Here is a 22,032-nt window from a genome sequence, read left to right on the forward strand (position 1 = left end):
GAGGCCGTGTCGAATCAATCTTAAAGAGTTTTTGAGAAGGTTACCAGGAAAGTTGATAAACTTAGTGGATGTTGGATTTCACCAAGGCCTTTGACAACGTCCCACGTGGGAGGCTAGTTAGGAAGGTTCAGTTGCTTGTCTTTCAGGATGAGGTTGTAAAATGAATTTGATATTGGTTTCACGGGTGAAGCTAGAAAGTAGTAATAGATGGCTGCTTCTCTGACTTGAGGCTTATGACTTGTGGTGTACATCAGGTGTGCTGGGTCTTTTGTTGCTTGTCATCTATATCAACAAGCTGGATGATAATATGGTAAACCGGGTCAGTAAGTTTGCAGATGACACCAAGATTGGGGGTGTAGTGGACAGCGAGGAAGGCTACAGTTTGCAGCAAGATCTGGACCAGCTGGAAAAGTGGACAGAATAATGGCAGATGGAACTTAATGCAGACAAGTGTGAGATGTTGCACTTTGGGACTTGCACAGTGAACTGTGGTAGAACAGGGCGATCTGGAAATACAGATCCATAATTCCTTGAAAGTGGCGTCACAGGAATATAGGGTCACAAAGAGAGCTTCTGGCACATTGGCTATCATAAATCAAAATACTGAGTATAGGAATTGGAATGTTATGTTGAAGTTGTATGAGACATTGGTGGGCCCTAATTTGGAGTATTGTGTGCAGTTCTGGTCACCAACCTACAGGAAAGATGTCAAAAAGATTGAATGAGAACAGAAAACTTACAAGGATGTTACTGGGACTTGAGGACCTGGGTTATAGGTAAAGGTTGAATAGGTTATGACTTTATTCCCTGGAGCAAAGGAGAATGAGGGGAAATTTGACGCAAGCATACAAAATGATGAGTGTTATAGACAGGGTAAATGTAAGCAGGCTTTTTCCATTGGGGTTGGGTTAATCTAGAACTAGAAGTCATAGGCTAAGGGTGAAATATTTAAAGGGAATCTGAGGGGGAGATTCTTCGCTCAGGACAGCAGTGTGGAATGAGCTGCCAGCAGAAGTGGTGGATATGGGTTCAATTTCAACATTTAAGAGAAATTTGGATGTACGTAGATGGGAGGGGCAAGGAGGACTATGGTCCAGATGTGGGCCAATGGGAATAATAGTTCAACACAGACTAGACGGGCCAAAGAGCTTGTTTCTATGCTATAATGCTCTATAACTGAATAATACTAATTGACTTGAGAGAGATGCACTAAAAGACAGATGTACAGAGACAAGGTGAGAAATCAAAGCAATTAAATCTCTCACGAATTGCCCTAAAATTAGTCTATCATTAGTACCCATCAGCATCAAGGCTTAATTTTGTCATTAGGAAAAGCTGAAAATAAACTCCTGCAGTGACATATAGAGTAGATTACAGAGAAGATGCCAATTTAATGAAAGATTGATAGTGTCAACAGTTAAGGTTACTGGTGGTAATTATATGTCAAACTGATGGCCCATACTTATAGCTGATTCTCCAGCAGACTTTCACAAGGTTAAAGATCAGAAGCAAAGAGAATGGAAATCTATCATGGTGAACCTTTATAAACACAATTTTTGTGAGCTAGTCAGGTCATCAGTTAGGAAAAATAAAAGCATTAGAGAAAGGGCTCAGAAGAGATGCAATAAAATGGTTTCAGGATAAAAGTTTCGCTATGAGATTAACCCTGGAGATGCTGGGGATGTTCCTCTTGGAACAAAGGATAGCAGAGAAGAGATCTCATGGAGATGTATAAAAAGGTAGTTTAGACAGGGCACACAGTTAAGCTGTTCTAAATAGTAAACATTTTAAGTAGCAGGAATAACAGCCATATTACTATTATAAATTTCCAGGAAGCTATTTAGCTTACACACACCAAGTGCTGGAAGAAATCAGAAAGTCAGCTGCATCTGTGAGGGAAATAAACAACCTTGGCCCAAAACATTTGTTTATTCCCCCCTGTAGATGCTGCCCGATTTGCTGAGTTCCTCCAACACTGTTTTACTCAAGATTTCCAGCATCTTGTGTTTATAAATTACAGGGGACAGTATTGCTTTCCCAAACAGCAGGCTAAGGGTACCACCTCAGATCAATTTTAGCCAGACATATTGAACTTATTACCCAGACTTGCAAAACTGATTATTATTTCTGTTTACAGCACATTCACTTGAGATTAACACTTGCTGCATCTTGCAGTACCCTAGGGCAGAATACCATCATTAATAGCTACTCCCATCTGCAAACTCTGTTGCATACCTAATACCCTAATATAAACATTTATAATTAAGTACACGAATATTTAAGAAGATAGAATTAAAGCTACTTAATGAGGTCTGCGGGTACTAAATATCTCAAATTAACTAAATACTTAAGCAACGACAAAATAATCATTGTTTCACCTGACAAACCTAGTAACCCCATGGACTGAGTTGAAACTACAGCCAATCTCGATGTTCCTTTATCCATGCAATCAGTCCATGCTTGCCCATTCCTGGGATAATCATCGCACAAGAAAGGAACCTTACACACTTACAGCACATGACCACAGGATTCTGGATGTATCTGTTTGCACTTGGATTCATATTGTGTTTTGAAGCCATAGCTCCATAAACATTCTGATGTCTTCAACTGACCTCCATTGATTAAGAACAAAAAAAAACAGATGAAAAGCAAGGGAACAATAATTTTAATGGATCAAATATTAGGTTGTAAGCAAAACAAGAAAATAAGATCAACTCACAAATGCTTTTTAGTATCTGTGCTTAACCACAGATTTGGAGATATTTCCAATGAAGTGTGCTGACAGAGTATTGTTCTTGGCTCCAAGTTACGGATGTCCTCTCCAGATCCTCTGAGATCATATATTTAATAGGTCAGTTCCAGACTATCCAATACCAACTGAGTGTCATCTAGTTTACTCGGCCATGCCCATCCTCCTCTCTCTATTCCTTGGCACTTTTCCATGCAATCATAGGAGATACAACACTAGTCCCTCACCACCATCCAGGGACCCAAAAAAATCCTTCCACAAAGATTCACATGCACTTCCTCCAATCTCATTTACTATATTCAAGGCTCTTGATGTCGTCTCCTCTACATTAATGAGACCAAGGTAGGTGAGGCGATTGTTTAACAGACCACCCTACACTTAGTCCAGAATAGCCTTCCAACCTCCCAGCTGCATGCCATTTCAACTACTCCCACTCCTTACCAACTTGTCAGTCCTTGCCTTTCACTGCCAGGGAGAATCCAAATGAAAACTAGAAGAACAGCACCTCATATTCCACCTAGGTATTTTACTTCAGGTAACCCCCACCATGCTCCTTTTTATTCTCCTTCTGTTTTTACCTTTGATTTCCTCGCCTGCAGACACCTGTCAGTAGTTATGTAATGATATAGGATTGGCTGACGCAACTGTAACAAATGCCAAAAACATCCATGATTACAGATTTGGACAAGAGATTAAGAGGGAGGATCCAAGGGGGGCTTTGTCTCCCATCCCAAGTGGCAAGCACCTGCAAAGCACTGCCGTGAAGCAGAGTGTTAACAGCATTTAACAGAAATGCTGATGAGCACTCGAATCACCTAGGCATTGAGGCCAAGTGTGGGAAGGGTGATCTCTGATCATTGTGCACATGGTGGGCTGCATGGCACCTTATAAATGTTGTACTATTTTATTTATTTAATACACACACTGATGTGGGGTGTGCAGAGGAAAATAACAGGAAAGTTTGAGAGGGAGACAATGACATCAGGAAAGAGATGTTTAGCAGACAGCCATAGGTTATGAGACAAGAATGAAACAAGAAGCTCAAAAAGGCAGTGAAAGTCTTTCAATTTCAGTTAAATGATGAAATTGCTAGTGTTAGGCTCCTAGTGCTACTTTTATTCTTGTGGCCAAGCAGCTCCTCAGAGCAGAGAGTATGGAATCATAGAAAGGTTGGCCAAGCCGAACTTGGACTACAGAAGGTCCAAGTCCACCAAACCAGCTGGACCTGACATTCAGTCAGAGCACATATTAGCAATACTATAGCAAGAATAAGTGTTCTGACAGGTCCAATGATCAGTAACACAAGTACTTAAACAAGTGCTGGTCCAGGAAAAGAGAAACAGTAGAGATAGACTGAATGAATCCTTGGTTTCCTCCCTCTACCACATTTGAGGGGTTGCATTCAAAGCATTCCCCACACTCGTTAGCAGTGGCTCTCTCATCTCACCATCTAATTGGTCAAGGAGGAAGAAGTCTCCAGGAAGTTACAACAGGGATATAACTAATCCCCCCATTAACAAACCTATTGGGCAGAATGGTAGTGTAGTGGTTATGGTGACGCTATTACGGCCCAGAGCATTCCAGAGTTTAAAGTCCAATGTTGGTGGTGTTCTGTAAGGAGTGTCTGTCCATCGTCCTTGGGGAATGTATATGCTTTCTCTATGTCCTCTGGTTTTCTCCCACAGTCCAAAGATGTACCAGGTCATTGCAAATTGTCCCATGATTAGGTTAATCAGGTTTGTCAGGGGTTACTGGGACAGCATGGCTTCAAGAGCCAGAAGGGCCTATTCAGCACTGCACTGCTAAATAAACAAACAAGCCAGAGCAGTAGTAACCCTGCCCTGACAATCAGCAGTGAAGAACTTTGACAGCAGCCAGTAATGCCAGTGAGGGCTAGAACCAACAAATGCCTACTTTGTGGGCCCCATTCAAGGGAGTAAAGATTGTACTGGCGCCACCCAAAGATCTTCATGAAGAGTGGAGAACTTTGGACTCCAGGAACCTAGTGAAGACACCTGTGACTGGCCCAAGAATGAAAGATAGTATTTGGGACTCAGCCTGATAGTTAAAGTCTAAGTCATTGTTTCCCAACCTTTTTTAGCCCAATGCCCCCCAAAGCACCTTCATACTTGCCTACACCCCTCTTAAGCACGATATACTTTCTAGCACCCCTACAGTGTAAAAACATGTCTACCATATGCTAACATGCGAAAAATGATTCTGCTTTAAATTTTTATGTCTTTAAACCTAGCTTACACAGTACCTGTGCACTGCACAGCATCTTCAGTATCAATGTGATCCTTGAGCTTGATGGTTCTTAGCTAGTGTTGAAATACCTAGTTCAAGTTGTGACAGCAAAAGCCTCAAGTCCCCATGCGTAACAATGTCCAAGCAGTTGCTGTTTTTTGGTAGTATATGGTTCATTGCACTGAAGCCTCCTTAAAAAGGTTGGAGGATGGAAATGCAATGAAGAGCAGTTTGGCTCTTCTCCAAAGACCAGGGAACTTCGTATGACAATGTAGCCACATACCACAAAAAACTAACATTTTTGAAAAGCATTTTTGCTTCTTCATCATTCTGAATTTTGATAATTTCTTGCAAGCTTTCTTCCTGTACTTCCATCTTGCAAAGAAATGGGTTAATTACTTAGTCTGGAATTTCCAGACTGTTCAAATCTTGGAATTGATTCTGAAAATCCTTCAGTGATTGCAAGTGTAAGCAGTACTCTATGGCACTTTCACAGATGGTGATTTGCAACTTTCCATGCAGGAAAACTGAGAACATTCTTCTCCCAATGTTTTGCTTACATATTTCCAATTTTCCAATAAAAGTGGACACTGCACTTTTTACCTGGATTAAATTGAAATTCTCACCCCGCAGTTTCATAATTAGAATATTCATTTTGTCATACAGATTAGCTAGGTATGCCACATCTCCCCATCAATGTTCAATCTTGTTTCCCCAAGCTCTTGTCAACTTTGAGCAAAAATTCAACCACAGTGTCATAAAGATCAAAGCAACATTTTAAGCATCAGTCTTTTGACAGCCAAAGCACTTCAGTGTGAAGAAGAAAGTGTTCAAATTCATCATTATCTTGGCATAACTGGCAAAATATTCTGCTATCTAATAGATGAGCTTTCATTTTGTTGATAGCAGATATTACAAGAGTCATGCTTGAGAAAAGCCATTGACTGACTTTTTTGGCTGCAAGGTACTGATGATGAATTACACAATGGATTGCAAACAGCCTTGGAATTTTGTTTTTCATAAATGCCACTAAACCAGCATGGTGACCTGTCATATATGGTGCTCCACCTGTTGCACAAGTAATCATGTTTCTAATAGAAATAATCTTATCCTCAATGTACATTTTGAGCTAGTCATAGATTGATTCTCTGTTGATATGTTTTTAACATTTAACAAAACAGAATCTCCTCATAAACTTCTCCATTTTTGATAAACCATACATATGCCATTAGCAATGCCTCGTTATCTCGCACCGCTGACTCATCCAGTTGTATCCCAAATTCAGCTTTTTGTAGCTCCGTATTGTTGATACTCAATGTCTTCACTCATTTTGTCAATATGACAAGCTATAGAGTTATTACGCAAAGGAATTGATTTTAAAATACTGGTATCCATTTTGAGAACAGTGGTGAGTATTTCTGATACAGCAGGCGTTATTAATCTTTCACAATTATATGAGATTTTCCACACTTTGCTATCATCTGGAAATGTTATAAGAAGCATGAGATCACTATCAAGGTCATTTTTAGCTTTCTTGCCAAATGACAAGTGTGCAACACTTTTCAAATAACACATAAAAGTTGCTGGTGAACGCAGCAGGCCAGGCAGCATCTCTAGGAAGAGGTACAGTCGATGTTTTGGGCCGAGACCCTTCGTCAGGACTAACTGAAAGAAGAGCTAGTAAGAGATTTGAAAGTGAGAGGGGGAGGGGGAGATCTGAAATAATAGGAGAAGACAGGAGGGGGAGGGACGGAGCCAAGAGCTGGATAGTTGATTGGCAAAAGGGATATGAGAGGATCATGGGACAGGAGGCCCAGTGAGAAAGAAAAGGGGGAGGGGGGAAAAAAACCAGAAGATGGGCAAGGGGTATAGTGAGGGGGACAGAGGGAGAAAAAGGAGAGAGAGAGAAAAAGAATGTGTATATAAATAAATAAATAACGGATGGGGTACAAGGGGGAGGTGGGGCATTAGCGGAAGTTTGAGAAGTCAATGATCATGCCATCAGGTTGGAGGCTACCCAGACCGAATATAAGGTGTTGTTCCTCCAACCTGAGTGTGGCTTCATCTTTACTATAGACATATCAGAATGGGAATGGGACGTGGAATTAAAATGTGTGACCACTGGAAGATTCTGCTTTCTCTGGCGGACAGAGCGTAGGTGTTCAGCGAAACGATCTCCCAGTCTGTGTCGGGTCTCACCAATATATAGAAGGCCACATCCGGAGCAGCGGACACAGTATATCACCCCAGCCAACTCACAGGTGAAGTGTCGCCTCACCTGGAAGGACTGTCTGGGGCCCTGAATGGTAGCGAGGGAGGAAGTGTAAGGGCATGTGTAGCACTTGTTCCGCTTACAAGGATAAGTGCCAGAAGGGAGATTGGTGGGGAGGGATGTGGGGGGACAAATGGATAAGGAAGTCGCGTAGGGAGCGATCCCTGTGGAAAGCAGAGAGAGGAGGGAGGGAAAGATGTGCTTAGTGGTGGGATCCCGTTGGAGGTGGCAGAAGTTATGGAGAATTATATGTTGGACCCGGAGGCTGGTGGGGTGGTAGGTGAGGACATGGGGAACCATATTCCTAGTGGGGTGACGGGAGGATGGAGTGAGAGCAGATGTGTGTGAAATGGGGGAGATGTGTTTGAGAGCAGAGTTGATGGTGGAGGAAGGGAAGCCCCTTTCTTTCAAAAAGGAGGACATCTCCCTCGTTCTGGAATGAAAAGCCTCATCCTGAGAGCAGATGCGGTGGAGACGGAGGAATTGCGTAAGTGGATGGCATTTTTGCAAGAGACAGGGTGAGAAGAGGAATAGTCCAGATAGCTGTGAGAGTCAGTAGGCTTATAGTAGACATCAGTAGATAAACTGTCTCCAGAGATAGAGACAGAAAGATCTAGAAAGGGGAGGGAGGTGTCGGAAATGGACCAGGTAAACTTGAGGGCAGGGTGAAAGTTGGAGACAAAGCTAATGAAGTCAACAAGCTCAACATGCATGCAGGAAGCAGCACCAATGCAGTCGTCAATGTAGCGAAGGAAAAGTGGGGGACAGATACCAGAATAGGCACAGAACATAGATTGTTCCACAAAGCCAACAAAAAGGCAGGCATAGCTAGGACCCATATGGGTGCCCATGGCTACACCTTTAGTTTGGAGGAAGTGGAAGGAGCCAAAGGAGAAATTATTAAGAGTAAGGACTAATCCTGCTAGACGGTGCAGAGTGGTGGTAGAGGGGAACTGGTTAGGTCTGGAATCCAAAAAAAAGCGGAGAGCTTTGAGACTTTCCTGATGGGGGATGGAAGTATATAGGGACCAGACATCCATGGTGAAAATAAAGCGGTGGGGGCCAGGGAACTTAAAAACATAGACAAGTTTCAGAGCTTGAGAAGTGTCACGAACATAGGTAGGAAGGGATTGAACAAGGGGGGGGGGGGATAAAACAGCGTCGAGGTATGCAGAAATGAGTTCGGTGGGGCAGGAGCAAGCTGAGACAATAGGTCTACCAGGACAGGCAGGTTTGTGGATCTTGGGTAAGAGGTAGAAACGGGAAGTGCGGGGTGTAGGAATTATAAGATTGATAGCAGTGGATGGGAGATCCCCTGAGCAGATAAAGTCGGTGATGGTGTGAAATTCCAGCATCTGCAGATTTCCTGGTGTTTGGGTTTTTAAAAACACTTTTCAAATGCTTCTTTCATTGTCTGGAACTGAGTAACCTTTTCAGGGTGTCTTGTACAGAAGTGTTCCTGAAATCATGATGGTTTAATGGCTTCATTAGACAGTACAGTATTACAAATAAGACACATGGGGCATCGCTGATCTAACAGGAATGAAATAAAATCATACTCCAGATATGTAACATTCTATTGACCTACTTTGTTTCTTTGCAAGATTAAAATTCAAGGCTTCACCGCTTTCAGACTTAGTTCATGCCATACATACTTATCCTTCATTATCAGGGCTAAATTAAAATAAAAAATTATCACAAACTGGGAATGCCTATCGGATGTTGACGACGGCAGTGAATGGACGCAGATGAAACGATGGCAGCGGCATGCAAAGGAATGGCCAGGTGAAGAGGAAAACAACAACAGCGAAAATTACATTGACAAGGATCCAGGTTAGAATCTGAATATTAGTCGGGATAGAGCTGGTGCTCGACAAGCTACCTTTACATTTGAAACACTCTGGGGAAGGTTTCACTGCTGATGTAATGGTCTTCCTGTAGAAGCAATGTTATGGTTAGAGATAACGGGTGCTTTGGAATGTGGGCCGTCCAATGAGGGGAGCGTGTTTTTGTGCTGTGTGACTGACACCGAGGCAATCTGGGTCTTTTGTTCGGCGGAAGATGGAGAGAGAACATTCCACAAAGGAGAGGTCATAGACACCAGAAAGGAATGGACTTGGAGTGGGGCCAGGAGTCGATGAAGCCTAGGGAAAATCGATGGAGGACCAGCGGAAGGGAAATAGTGAGCTCCAACTTGTGCACATTAGACTGTTCCATTAAAATGGGCCCTTTGTTTTGTTTTACTTTACTAACCCTTTAGTAAAATTAAGTATTATAAAGCTAAATTGTTTAATTGCATATGGTGTGCTCTCTGTTATTTTGTGGTACTGATTTGTAACAGGGTAACACATCACGCAGCATCCACCAAAACAGGAGGTTTTGCACCTCAATCTCATAAGTTTGGTGGGTCCAGAGATTGTCTTCTCTAGACTTACGTAGCCGACAGAACCTGCGGGTTACATACTATTCCAATTAGCGCAATTGGTCAATCACACAAGGTCTCATAATTATAGTACTATTGTTAGGGTGTAGCTTCCCTCCCCCCAGTATTAAATGATTAACTGTGTGTGACTAAAGCTGTCTGTACCAAGATCCAACTTGTGCCCTTTTGTTTGTCTTGCAAATATAAAGCGCCCAGGTAAAACCCAACTAAAGGGATATTGTTAAAGTGTCCAAAAACAGCAAGAACAAAACCCTGATCAGAAAGACTCCTTTAAAGTCAAATTATTGCAGAGATGGTGGCTCTATTATAATCTTGTTCTAGATGTCAGTAACAGAAATGTCTCAAAAGTATGTAGGTTAGTGGACATCAGGGAATGACCCAAGCAAGTGACCCAATGTGGAAGTCATATCTACAAACATAATTGCAACAAAAACTGAACAAATATACTTAGAGGCAATATACAGTTATTATATCCCAGTATCATTAGAATCATTAGAACCAGGGACATAACTATTAAATTTCCAAATTTCTAGACACAAACCAAAATAGACTAGTTAATATCAAAGAGATAAATGTATTTGATGAAATAGACAAAAACAGAAGTGTAGCTTGGAACTAAATATTTAGGATTTCTGCATAAAATTATAGGCAAAACTAAAATTGAAAACTAAGGTGAAGACACAGCTCAGACAAAAAAACAACAGACATGCAGAAGACACACAAAATGCTGCATGAACACAAGTCAAGCAGCATCTATAGATGGGAATAAATGGTCTATGTTTTGGGCTGAGACCCTTCATCAGGACAAAACATAGCACTCTTTGAAAAATGATGAACTCCAGAAGGTCATGATGTAAAATAAGTAAATGGAGCTAAGAAACAAGTGGCTGAAAATAAATAATATAATTATTTTGAAGGCTAATTATTTCCAGTAGGGCAGATACTAGCACATTAGACTCTCACTTCAAGGATATGTAATTATAGAAGATAATCTTCACATAGTATTCAATGACATTACCACCAGCAAGTTCATCACTATTGACAACCTAGAACTCAGCACTGACCAGAAACATAACTCAATTAGTTATAAAGATACTATGACTGCAGGAGCAAGTCAGATTTGTAAGGGCATCCTTCAGAAGGGTGAACCCACTGAAATTATCTGGCCCAGAGAGTGTACCTAGCCAAGTACTAAGGACTTGTCTAATCAACTGGCTGGAGGTGTTCACTTCAGCAGTCAGAGGTAACCAATGGTTCAAGTAGGATTTAATATACTTGTGCCCAAGAACATGGTAATCTGCCCCAATGACTATCATCCAGTGGTACTTACATCCATTGTAATGCAATGCTTTGACAGTTTAGTCATGAAGCTCCTGCCTGAGGAACAACTTGAATCCAGTCCAATTTGCCTACCATAAGAACAGATCAACAGCAAATGCCATTTCATTGGCTCTTCACTCGCTCCAAAACATATGGACAATGAAGATACATGCATGAGCATGTTTTTCATGACTACAGCTCAGCATTTAACACTATCATCTCCTTAAAATTAAGCTCCAAGACATAGGCCTCAATACTTTTTGTGCAACTGGATTCTTTATTTCCTCACTTCCGACTCCAGTCAGTTTGAATTGGCAGCATCTCCTCCACAACCACCATCAGCACAGGTGCACTACAAGCCCCTCTGTTTAGCTCTGTGCTCTATTTGCTTTATACTAATGAATGTGAGGCTAAATACAACTCCAATGTCATGCTTAAGTTTTCTGATGACACCACTGTTGTGGGCCGAATTAAAGGTGAGGAATCAATATACACGAGGGAGACTGAAAATCTGGCTGAATGGTGCTACAACAACCTCTCACTCAATGTGAACAAAACCAAAAAAATGATTATTGAGTACAGGAGGATAAAACCTGGTTGGGGGGGGGGGTCAATGAGCCCTTGAGGAATCGGAGTCCATGAGTAATCAAAGGTGGAGAACATCAATAACATTAGACCTTGGACCAGCATGTTAATGCCATTACAAAGAAGGCACAGCAAACTTGGAAGTTTGCGCAGATTCAGAATGTAATCTGAAACTTTGACAAACTTCAATAGCTGCACAGTGGAGAATATACAGACTGGCTGCATCACGGCCTGTTATGGAAACACCAATGCCCAAGAACAGAAAAGCCAACAAAAAGTGGTGGATACAACTCAGTCCATTACAGGAAAAGCCTTCCCCACCTTTGAGCACATCTACAAAGAGCACCGCCATGAGAAAGCAGTATCCAATGACCCTCACCATCCATGCCATGCTCTTTTTTCACTGCTGTCATCAGGAAGGTGGTACAGGAGCTTTAGGTTCCACACACCAGGTTCATGAACAGTTACTACCCTTCAACCTTCAGGCTCCTGAACCAACATAAATAACTTCGCTCATCTCACTGAACTGATTCCACAAACTATGGACTCACTTTCAAAACGTCTACAACCCATGTTCTTGGTATTATGTATTCACTTATATTTTTGCATTTTCCACATTGGTTGTTTGTTAGTCTTAGTGTGTAATATTCATTAATTCTATTGTATTTCTTTGTTCTACTGTAAATGCTTTCAAGAAAATGAACCTCAGGATAGTATATGGTGACATATGCACTTTTTATACTTTGAGATACTGAAAAATCCTGTGACTGCTGATTCACCTCATGATACTCAAAGCCTTTTCACCATCATAAAGGCACAAGTTTAAAAAGACAATTGATTATTACACATTTACTGGCACACCTGCAACATGACAACTCAACTATCAGCCCACAATGGCTGCAGCATTCACTCCAACAGCATCTCTCAAACCCACATCCTCTACCAATTGCCAGTGCTTCAGTGTGTGGGAACAACACCACCTATAGGTCATCCTCAAAATCACAGCAGCCTGTCACCTTCAAGACTCATTTCCCAGTACAAGGTTAAGCCCATTCTCTCATTTGGACTATTCACACTGTTTCAAGAAACCCTCCTGGGTGCAGTGAAGTTTAATCCGATTAGTTTTGTAATAAGTGGTATGGCCCGTGCAGTTAGGCTGAATAATAAGTTTTGTATCTGTCAAGGAAATTCTAAAGGGCATATCCATTCAGCAATTACCTTATTTCCCCATGTCTAGGAGTCCTGAACAAGGAATTGGAGTATTGGAGTCTCAGGTTAAGAAATTGATAAACCTTAAGATGAAAAATATCTTCAACCTGTACTGCAAATCTTTGAAATTTCTTCTGATTGCTGCAAGTGCCCTGGTGTAAAATGCATTTAAGCTAAACAATTTTTGGACAATAAAGGGAATATAATCTGTACAATACAATATGCATGTTTTTTGAATAATGTTAAGTAAAATTATTGCTCAAATATTCCAAGTGGTGATCTCACATTTCACAGACAGGATGTGGCACTGCCCACATTGAGGTATTATAAATTGAAAATGGGGAAAATGCAAGGAGCATAGCAGAGAAATAACCATACTGAATACTACGGACAGAAGGATATACCTTAGCTCTGTTCTTATACCTTGTGATCTTAAGAAATGTATGTGTTCACATTTTAAGGGTGATTTTACAATGCAACCACTTGCAAAATCAGGACTGCTTTACCATTATAATTTGCATTGCATTCGGCCATTGACTGCATTACATCACAGGGAGGGTCATGACTACCGTGGTCACAATGCAGTAAGCAGAAAGTAATAGACCGGTATTCTCCTAGGTCCTTGTCAAAAACCCTGCCAGACACTGGCTCCATCAATTTCCCCAGGAATTCTCAAAGACCAATCCAAACTATACACAGCCACAGCGCCATTGATGACTGAATATTTTGAACTACCCCCAAGATGACAGATTTCCAAATTTAGTGCCTAGGGCTTTTTCCCCACATTAAATACAACTTTTACTGTAGGAAGGACATCAAATATAGGGTGTTAACCTTTCAAGAAACCAGGTACCTTGGTGTTTTTGCTGATTTCTGTTAAAATTACCTGCAACTCCCCCAAATGCCCCTCAAATTCAGATTAAGGATAAGGTGATAGTGGCTTTGCTTTACACAAAAAAATCTCCGAACATGTTTCTGGTTAGAATTCTATAATCTATTTAAATACTAGAAATTTCTATATTAATTGAATGGAATCACATATTAACATTTCTAAAATGGATAAATCTTAAGACTGTTTTTGTGATATAGTCCAATACATTAATTCTACTATTATATTTAGCTGGTAAAGGTTTGTTAATGTAATGAGAAAAGTAATAACCTGCTTTGACTACATTTTATGAAAAAAATACTGATTCAAAAGCAGACCTAATCATTTAAAACACAAGTAATTCTTGATTTTCATTGATTGAAATGCAATAGTAATGTTCATAGCCATTAGTCTATCGGAAGCATTATTTCCAGATTCGAAAGAAGGGTAGTAATCTCTGGGTTGCTGCCTGTGCCACATGCCACTGACGGTAGGGGAGGATGATTTGACAGGTGAATGCATCACTGAGGAACTGGTTCAGGGGGCAGGGGTTCAGATTTCTGGATCATTGGGATCTCTTCTGGGGAAGGCACGACCTGTACAAAAAGGAAGAGTTACACCTGAACCACAGGGGTTCCTATATCTTAGTGGGCATGTTGGTGAGAGTTGTTCGGGAGAGTTTAAACTAATTCGGCAGGGGGATAGGAACTGGAGTGATAGAGCCGAGTATGAGTTGGTTTATTTACAAACAGAGAAACAGAGGCAATGTGTAGTGAGGAGAGACTGTTGATAGGGCAAAATTGCAGTCAACAGAATGAGTTGCAATGTAAATGATGGAGAAAATCTAAAAGGGCGAATACAGGACTGAAGGTGTTATTTTTGAAAGTGCGTAGTATGCGGAATAAAGTAGATGAACTTGTAGTTACAGATTGACATATATGATATTGTAGGTATTACTAAATCAAAGCTGAAAGAAGATTATAGCTGGGAGCTTAATGTCTAAGGATACACATTGTATCAAAAGGACAGACAAGAAGGCAGATGGGGCGGATTTGCTCTGTTGGCAAAAAATGAAATGAAATCATTAGAAAGAGGTGATATAGGGTCAAAAGGTCTTGAATCATTGTGAGTTAAGCTACGGAACTGCAAAGGTAAAAAGACTCTGATGGGAGTTGTATACAAACCCCCCGCCCCCCAAATATAGTAAGCATGTGGTCTACAAATTAAAAAGGGAGATAGAAAATGCATGCCAAAAGGGCAATGTTACAAGAGTGGAAGATTGTATGCTGGAAGTTCCAGGTGTCAGGGGTCATGAAGTGTGTGAAATTAACAATGCTAGGGAGAAGATTCTTGGGAAACTGAAAGGTCTGAACCAGACCTGGGCCAGATGGTGTACACCCCTGGATTCTGCAGAGATTGTGGAGGCACTGGTAATGATCTTTCAAGAATCAATTGATTCTGGCATGGTTCCGGAAGACTGGCAGATTACAAATGTCACTCCACTCTTCAAGAAATGAGAGAGGCAGAAGAAAATAAACTATAGGCGAATTAGTCTTACCTCAGATGTTGGAAGGATGTTGGAGTCAACTATTAAGGATAAGGTACTTGGAGGCAGACTATAAAATAGGCCATAGTCAGCATGGTTTTCTCAAGGGAAAATCTTGGCTGACAAATCTGCTGGAATTCTTTGAAGAAATATCAAGCAGGATAGACAAAGGAAAATTGGTGCATGTTATGTACTTGGATTTTTAAAAGACCTTTGACAAGGTGACATACATGAGACTTCTTAACAAGCTACAACCCACAGCATTACAGGAAAGATTCTAGCATGGATAAAGCAATGGATGATTGGCAGGAGGCAAAGAGTGGGAATAAAGGGGGCCTTTTCTGGATAACAGCCAGTGACTAGAGGTGTTCTACAGGGGTCTGTGCTGGGAATGATTCTTTTTGCGTTATATTTCAATAATCTAAATGATGGAATTGATGGCTTTCTTGCAAGGTTTGCAGATGATATGAAAATAGGTGGAGAGGCAGGTAATTTTGAGGAAGTACAGAGGCCCCAGGACATAGACAGATTAGGGGAATGGGGAATGGGCAAAGAAGTGGCAGAAGGAATACAGTGTAGGGAAGTGTATGGTCCTGCACTTTGGTGGAGAAGTGAAAGGGTTTACTATTTTCTAAATGGAGAGAAATTACAAAAAAACTGAGGCAAAAGGAGTTCTTGTGCAAAATTCTCTGAAGGTTAATTTGCAGGTTGAGCCTGTGTTGAGGAAGGTAAATGCACTGTTAGCATTCATTTCAAGAGGACTAAATATAAAAGCAAGGATGTAACATTGAGACTTTATAAAGTACTTGCCTCACTTGGAGTATTGTGAGCAGTTGTGGGCCTCTTATCTCAGAAAAGATGTGCTTAGATAAGGTTCCAGGATTAAGTGGCTTGTCATATGAAGAGCGTTTGATGGCTCTGGACCTGTATTCACTAGAATTCAAAGAATGAGGGGTAACCTAATTGAAACCTATTGAATGGTGAAAGGCCTTGATAGAGTGAATGTGGAGAGGATATGGTGGGAGAGTCTAAGACTAGAGGATACAGCCTCAGAATAGGGGGGAGACGGAGACGAGGAGGAATTTCTTTAGCCAGACGGTGGTAAATCTGTGGAATTCTTTGCCACAGGCAGCTGTAGAGGCCAAATCTTTATGTATAGTTAAGGTAGACATTGATAAATTCTTGCTTGGTCAGGGCATGAAGGGATACAGGAAGAAGGCAGGGGATGGGGACTGAGAGGAAAATTGCATCTGCCATGATGAAATGGCAGAGTAGACTAGATAGGCCAAATGGCTTAATTCTGCTCCTACATCTAATAGTCTTAAATACGATCAACCAATTATTTTCCTCTTATATCCACATTGTCACGATTTTTCCAAAGCAGTGCAAGAAAATTTTATAATTACCTCCTCGAACAATTCCATTGGTGCAAATGGCTGACATTGAAATACCCGTTAGGACAGTTACTACTGTACTTAAGCAAATGACGATCACGCCAAGACCTGAAAAGAATCCCAGATACATGTTAAGCATCTCTCACACTTAGTGATCTATGCAGCAATTTAATCCTTCTGAAGTCTGTTAAAGGAATCCAAGCTACATTCTTCCTTGGATACTTGAAATGTACCAATAAATAAAGGAAATACATGTACTAATCTTCAGCAACTATCTGAAATGCACTAAGAACTGAAAGGAATCCTTGAAGAGTGTACCTGTAATGTTTATATAAGAAAAATGTGCACTGGTTGCACCCCAGGAGTGAACATCGATCCTTATCCTGTGTCTGTTTTTGTGATAATTGTGAGGAAAGATTAAAGTATATAGGGATACAGGTGAGTTTTGACTACCTTTTGAAATTCAGTGGCTTTACTATGGTGAAATGCACTTTTAAGAAAATCGGAGTACACTTGCTTTTCCTAAACAATCACAAAATTTTAGTTAGCATGTTTTAAAGTTGTTACAAATTTTGTTAGTTGATCCAATACTCTGGAAAATCTACTCATCTAGCACTGAAGTCCTTAAGGTGACAGATTATCGGAGATTTACTGTACTTGGCAAGTATGAAACAAGTCTGCTTCTTTCACATTCAGAGTAGTCGGTAATAAACAGAAACCACAAAACCAAATGCAGAGTTGTTCTATTTGAAAGGTCAGCAGTCTTGTGCTGTAGTTATTTTAAAAAAATCTGCTTGTTAAAGAGAATTTATAAAAGGACTATAACTAAGTAAGGCACTAAATACTAGGTTAGACCTAGAGGTTTTATGTTGTAGCCATCATTGATTCGTGGTTGAAGAATGGTTGTAGTGGGAGCTGAATGTCCAAGGTTACACGTTATATCGGAGGGGTAGGAAGGTAGGCAGAGGGGGTGGTGTGGTAAAGAACGGCATCAAATCAGTAGAAAGATATGACATAGGATCGGAAGATGTTGAATCCTTGTGGGCTGAGTTAAGAAACTACAAGGGTGATGGCAGTTATATACAGGCTTCCCAACAGTGGCTGGGAGGTGGACCACAGGTTACAAGAGGAAATAGAAAAGGCATGTCAAAAGGGTAATGTTACGGTGGTTATGTAAGATTTCAACATGTAGGTCAATTGGAAAATCAGGTTGGTAATGGATCTCAAGAGAGTGAATTTGTTAAATGCCTAAGAGATGGCTTTTTAGAGCAGTTTGTCATTGAGCCTGCTAGGGGATTGGCTATATTGGATTGGGTGTTTTGTAATGAACTGGAGGCGATTAGAGAGCTTAAGGTAAAAGAACCCTTAGGAGCCAGTGATCACAATATGACTGAGTTCAACTTGAAATTTGTTAGGGAGAAAGTAAAGTCTGATGTAGCAGTATTTCAGTGGAATAAGGGAAATCCTATAGAATGTGATATTGATGTTAAGGATACTATCAGAACAAGCTATTCAAGTGAAAAGAGAACAACAGGAATTCTGCAGATGCTGGAAATTCAAGCAACACACATCAAAGTTGCTGGTGAATGCAGCAGGCCAGGCAGCAACTTTGATGTGTGTTGCTTCAAGTGAAAAGAGATTTGTTTGTTTCTTTTATCGACTACACAAAAGCATTTGATAAAGTGAAGCACAATAAGTTATTTGAAATATTACAGGAAACTCTTGATCTAGATTCGAAAGACCTCCGCCTAATCAGAAATCTGTACTGGGAACAAACTGCCACTGTAAGAACAGATGGAGAAGTGAGTCAGTTTACGAAAATCAAGAGAGGCGTTACACAAGGGTGTGTTTTCTCCCCTAATTTGTTTAAAGTGAAACAATATTACAAAAAGTAAGAGACATCTTGGGAATCAAAGTTGGCGGTGAAAACATCAGTAATTTTATTAAATATATTTTTATTAGAGGAATGACACAATACAGAATACATAATGGATTACATTTTCCTTCATTTTGTTTTTATATCTTACCCCTAAACAAACCTCCCCTCACTCACCCACCCCACACATACCATGGCAGCTAATGTATTTACAATACAACAATTCACAAATACAAGTACGAACATTTCACAGCCATACCCCCACACTACTTCAAGACGAAGGCCCACACACATCCACAACATGTCAGATGATCCAAAATACACTCATATTACAATTCATCAACCACCCTGTGAGGTGAACCATATGCGTGTTAGAAGGGAGGTAACTTCCCAAGTACAATCAAATGCCCTCAACTAGTAGATAATTCCTTAAGACTCCCAAAATATGACGAAAGGTCCCCATTTTGAATAGAACTTTTTCACAGACCACCTCAAAGTGAATTTAATCTTTTCTAATTTCAGAAAAAACATTACGTCCTCTAATCAAGCAGCAGCAGATGGGGGAGTGGCAGATTTCCAGACCAGCAAGATTCTCCTACGGGCCAATAGCGATGTAAATGCAATGATATCCGACTGGCTTGCATTAAAACCCAAAACATCATCTGCCACACCAAATACAGCTATAAGCGGGCAAGGGGGTCTCAGTGTCACCCCCAAAACCTCACTGATAATTTTAAAAACCAGTGCCCAATAGCCATCAAGCTGAGGGCAAGACCAAAATGCATGTATTAAACCAGCCGGGGAGAAGGAACACCTGTCACAGCCAGCGTCTATCCCGGGATATATGTCAGCAAGCCTGGCTTTACTTAAATGTACCCCGTGTAAAACTTTAAATTGTATGAGCCCCAGTCTAGCACATGTTGACGAGGAATGAACCTTATTCAATGCTTTTGCCCAATATTCCTCAGCCAGATCCATACCAAGGTCATCCTCCCACCTAGTCTTAGTTTTGTTTAGATCTTGAACTCCCAAAGACATCAGCTGAGAGTATAGTACAGAGATCAGCCCTTTATTATTAAAGCTAAGGGTGAGTTTTTCCCACAACATAGCAGGTGGTAGATCAGGAAAAGAGGGAATTTTTTCCTTGACAAAGTAGTGAATCTGCAGGTATTTAAAAAGATGATTATGCGGAAGGCCAGATTTACTGCACAGGTCATCAATACTATCAAATATGTTATCAGTGTACAAATCCTTAATGCGCATAAGACCGTTCAAACCCCATTGTCTAAAAACCAAATCGAGTGTGGAGAGAAGAAATAGATGGTTTCTATGAATGGGACCCAAAACTGAAGCTGATGTGAACTTATAGTGGCAGCGAAATTGATTAAAAATTTTGAGGGTGGAGAGCACGACCGGGTTAGATGTGAATTGAGAGGATTTCAATGGTAAGGAAGAAAACACTAAAGCTGGGAGATACGAGGAGTGGCAAAATCATGTCTCAAGCAGGCACCAGTTTATATCTGACCGGTGGAGCCAAAATAATACCTTTTGAATGTGCGATGCCCAGTAATAACGAATAAAGCTAGGAAGGCCCATTCCACCTACATCACAACCTCTTTGGAGAGTGTGCTTATTAACCCTTGGGACCTTATTTTCCCAAATAAAGGAGGTTATAGCTTGGTGGACTGATTTGAAAAATAACTTGGATAAGAAAACTGGCAAGCACTGTAACAAATAAAGAAATCTTGGAAGTATAGTCATTTTCACTGATTGAATTCTCCCAGCTATAGTAAGGGGTAAACTGCGCCATCTCTCAAAATCAGCCTTCATTTGGCTAACCTGAGGCCTGTAGTTAGCTTCAAACAGAGATGTAAAAGATCGAGTAATGTGTTTTCCTAGGTATACAAAACCATCTTGAGATAAAGGAAAAGGCAAAGATTCCTGTTGGATCTGTAGGGCCAAGTTATTAATGGGAAAGCATTTGCTTTTTTGAAAGTTCTGTTTAAAGCCAGAGAAGGCTCCAAATTGACCTAATAATGACACAATAGCAGGACTACTACCTACAGGGTTGCTAACATAAAGTAAGAGGTCATCAGCATATAGGGATACATGGTGTTCCATGTCCCCTCTCCTAACACTTTGAAATAATGTAGTTGACTTAAGAGCAATAGAAAGAGGCTCAATTGGAATTGCAAAAAGAAGAGGGGACAATGGGCAGTCTTGGCGAGTGCCACGTGTTAATGGGAAATAGTCAGATTGAAAATAATTCATCTGTATACACGCTAAAGGCGAGTGATATAATAGCTTAACCCAGGCTACAAATATTCTGCCAAATCCAAATTTCTTCAAAACACTAAACAAGTATACCCACTATCAAACGCCTTCTCCGCATCCAAGGAGTTAACAACCTTCGGACTCGGAGAATCACTGGGTGAATAAACCACATCAGCCAGTTGACGAATATTAAAAAAATAGCGACTTTTAATAAAACCTGTTTGATCATCTGAAATTATCTTCGGAAGGCGGTGTTCTAAACGACATGCAAGCACTTTAGCCAAAATTTTCACATCCACATTCAAAAGTGAGACGGGGCAATATGATCCACATTGAGTCGGGTCCTTGTCCTTTTTAAGAAGAAGTGAAATAGATGCCTGTGAAAGAGTAGGGGGTAAGGAACCGTTCTCCAAAGATTCCTGAAACACTTCTAGAAGGACTGGTTTGAGGTTATCGTTAAATTTCTTATAAAATTCTATCAGATAACCATCAGGACAAGGGGCTTTCCACTCTGCATAGCCATAATGGCATTATTAATCTCTTCCTGCCCAAGAGCCCGATCTAAATTCTCCACCTCCTCTGGTTCAAGAGTTGGTATTTCCAAATTATCTAAAAAACGTTCCATATTTGTTATATCTGAGGGGAACTCAGAGGTATACAGAGAGGAATAAAAAGTTGCAAAGATGTTATTAATCTCTTTTGGATTGCTTGTCAAGTTTTGGTGCGTGTCTCTTACCTGGGGAATAAGTCATGATGTAGCTTGACACTTCAACTGATGAGCCATAAGCCGGCTCGCCTTGTCACCATATTCATAATAGAGGCCACGTGTCTTAAGAATTAATTGTTCTGATAGGTTTGTAGATAGAAGATTAAACTTTGCTTGCAAATCAGCCCGTGGGTGCCTCAGAATATTGCCTATCCAGGTCCAAAATAGATTGCAATAACACTTGTATTTCCTTCCTACTCTCTTTATTGGCATGTGAAGTATAAGATATTATTTGACCCCTCAATTAAGTTTTCAAAGTTTCCCAAAGTAAAGAGTATGACTCAGTTTTGTTAGCCTTGAAGAATGTGTCAACGTTAGCCGATATATAACTACAGAATTTCTCACTGGAAAGCAAAAGGGGGTTAAGTCTCCACAGAGGCCGTTCTCTAATGTTTAAAGGAAAACAGAGGTCCAGTTTCACGGGCGAGTGATCAGATATAACTACAGCAGTGTACTCAATTTGTCTAATCATTGGTATCAAGG

The 22,032-nt window shown here is 40.6% G+C and overlaps 1 protein-coding gene across 3 annotated transcripts in view; it reads right to left on the reverse strand.

The window, feature by feature from the left end:
• slc12a1 (solute carrier family 12 member 1) overlaps nucleotides 1–22,032 on the reverse strand; it is a 161,905-nt gene that overhangs the window by 107,792 nt on the left and 32,081 nt on the right. For 2 of the 3 annotated variants that reach the window (XM_072282265.1, XM_072282264.1), the window contains exon 4: nucleotides 16,646–16,741. The exons of the other annotated variant lie outside the window; for it this stretch is intronic. In XM_072282265.1, the coding sequence (XP_072138366.1) occupies nucleotides 16,646–16,741 (96 nt within the window). The remainder of the gene's footprint in view (nucleotides 1–16,645; nucleotides 16,742–22,032) is intronic. 3 annotated transcript variants of the gene reach the window in all.

Source organism: Mobula birostris, chromosome 18 (genome assembly GCF_030028105.1).
Source record: "Mobula birostris isolate sMobBir1 chromosome 18, sMobBir1.hap1, whole genome shotgun sequence".
NCBI lineage: Eukaryota > Metazoa > Chordata > Chondrichthyes > Myliobatiformes > Myliobatidae > Mobula > Mobula birostris.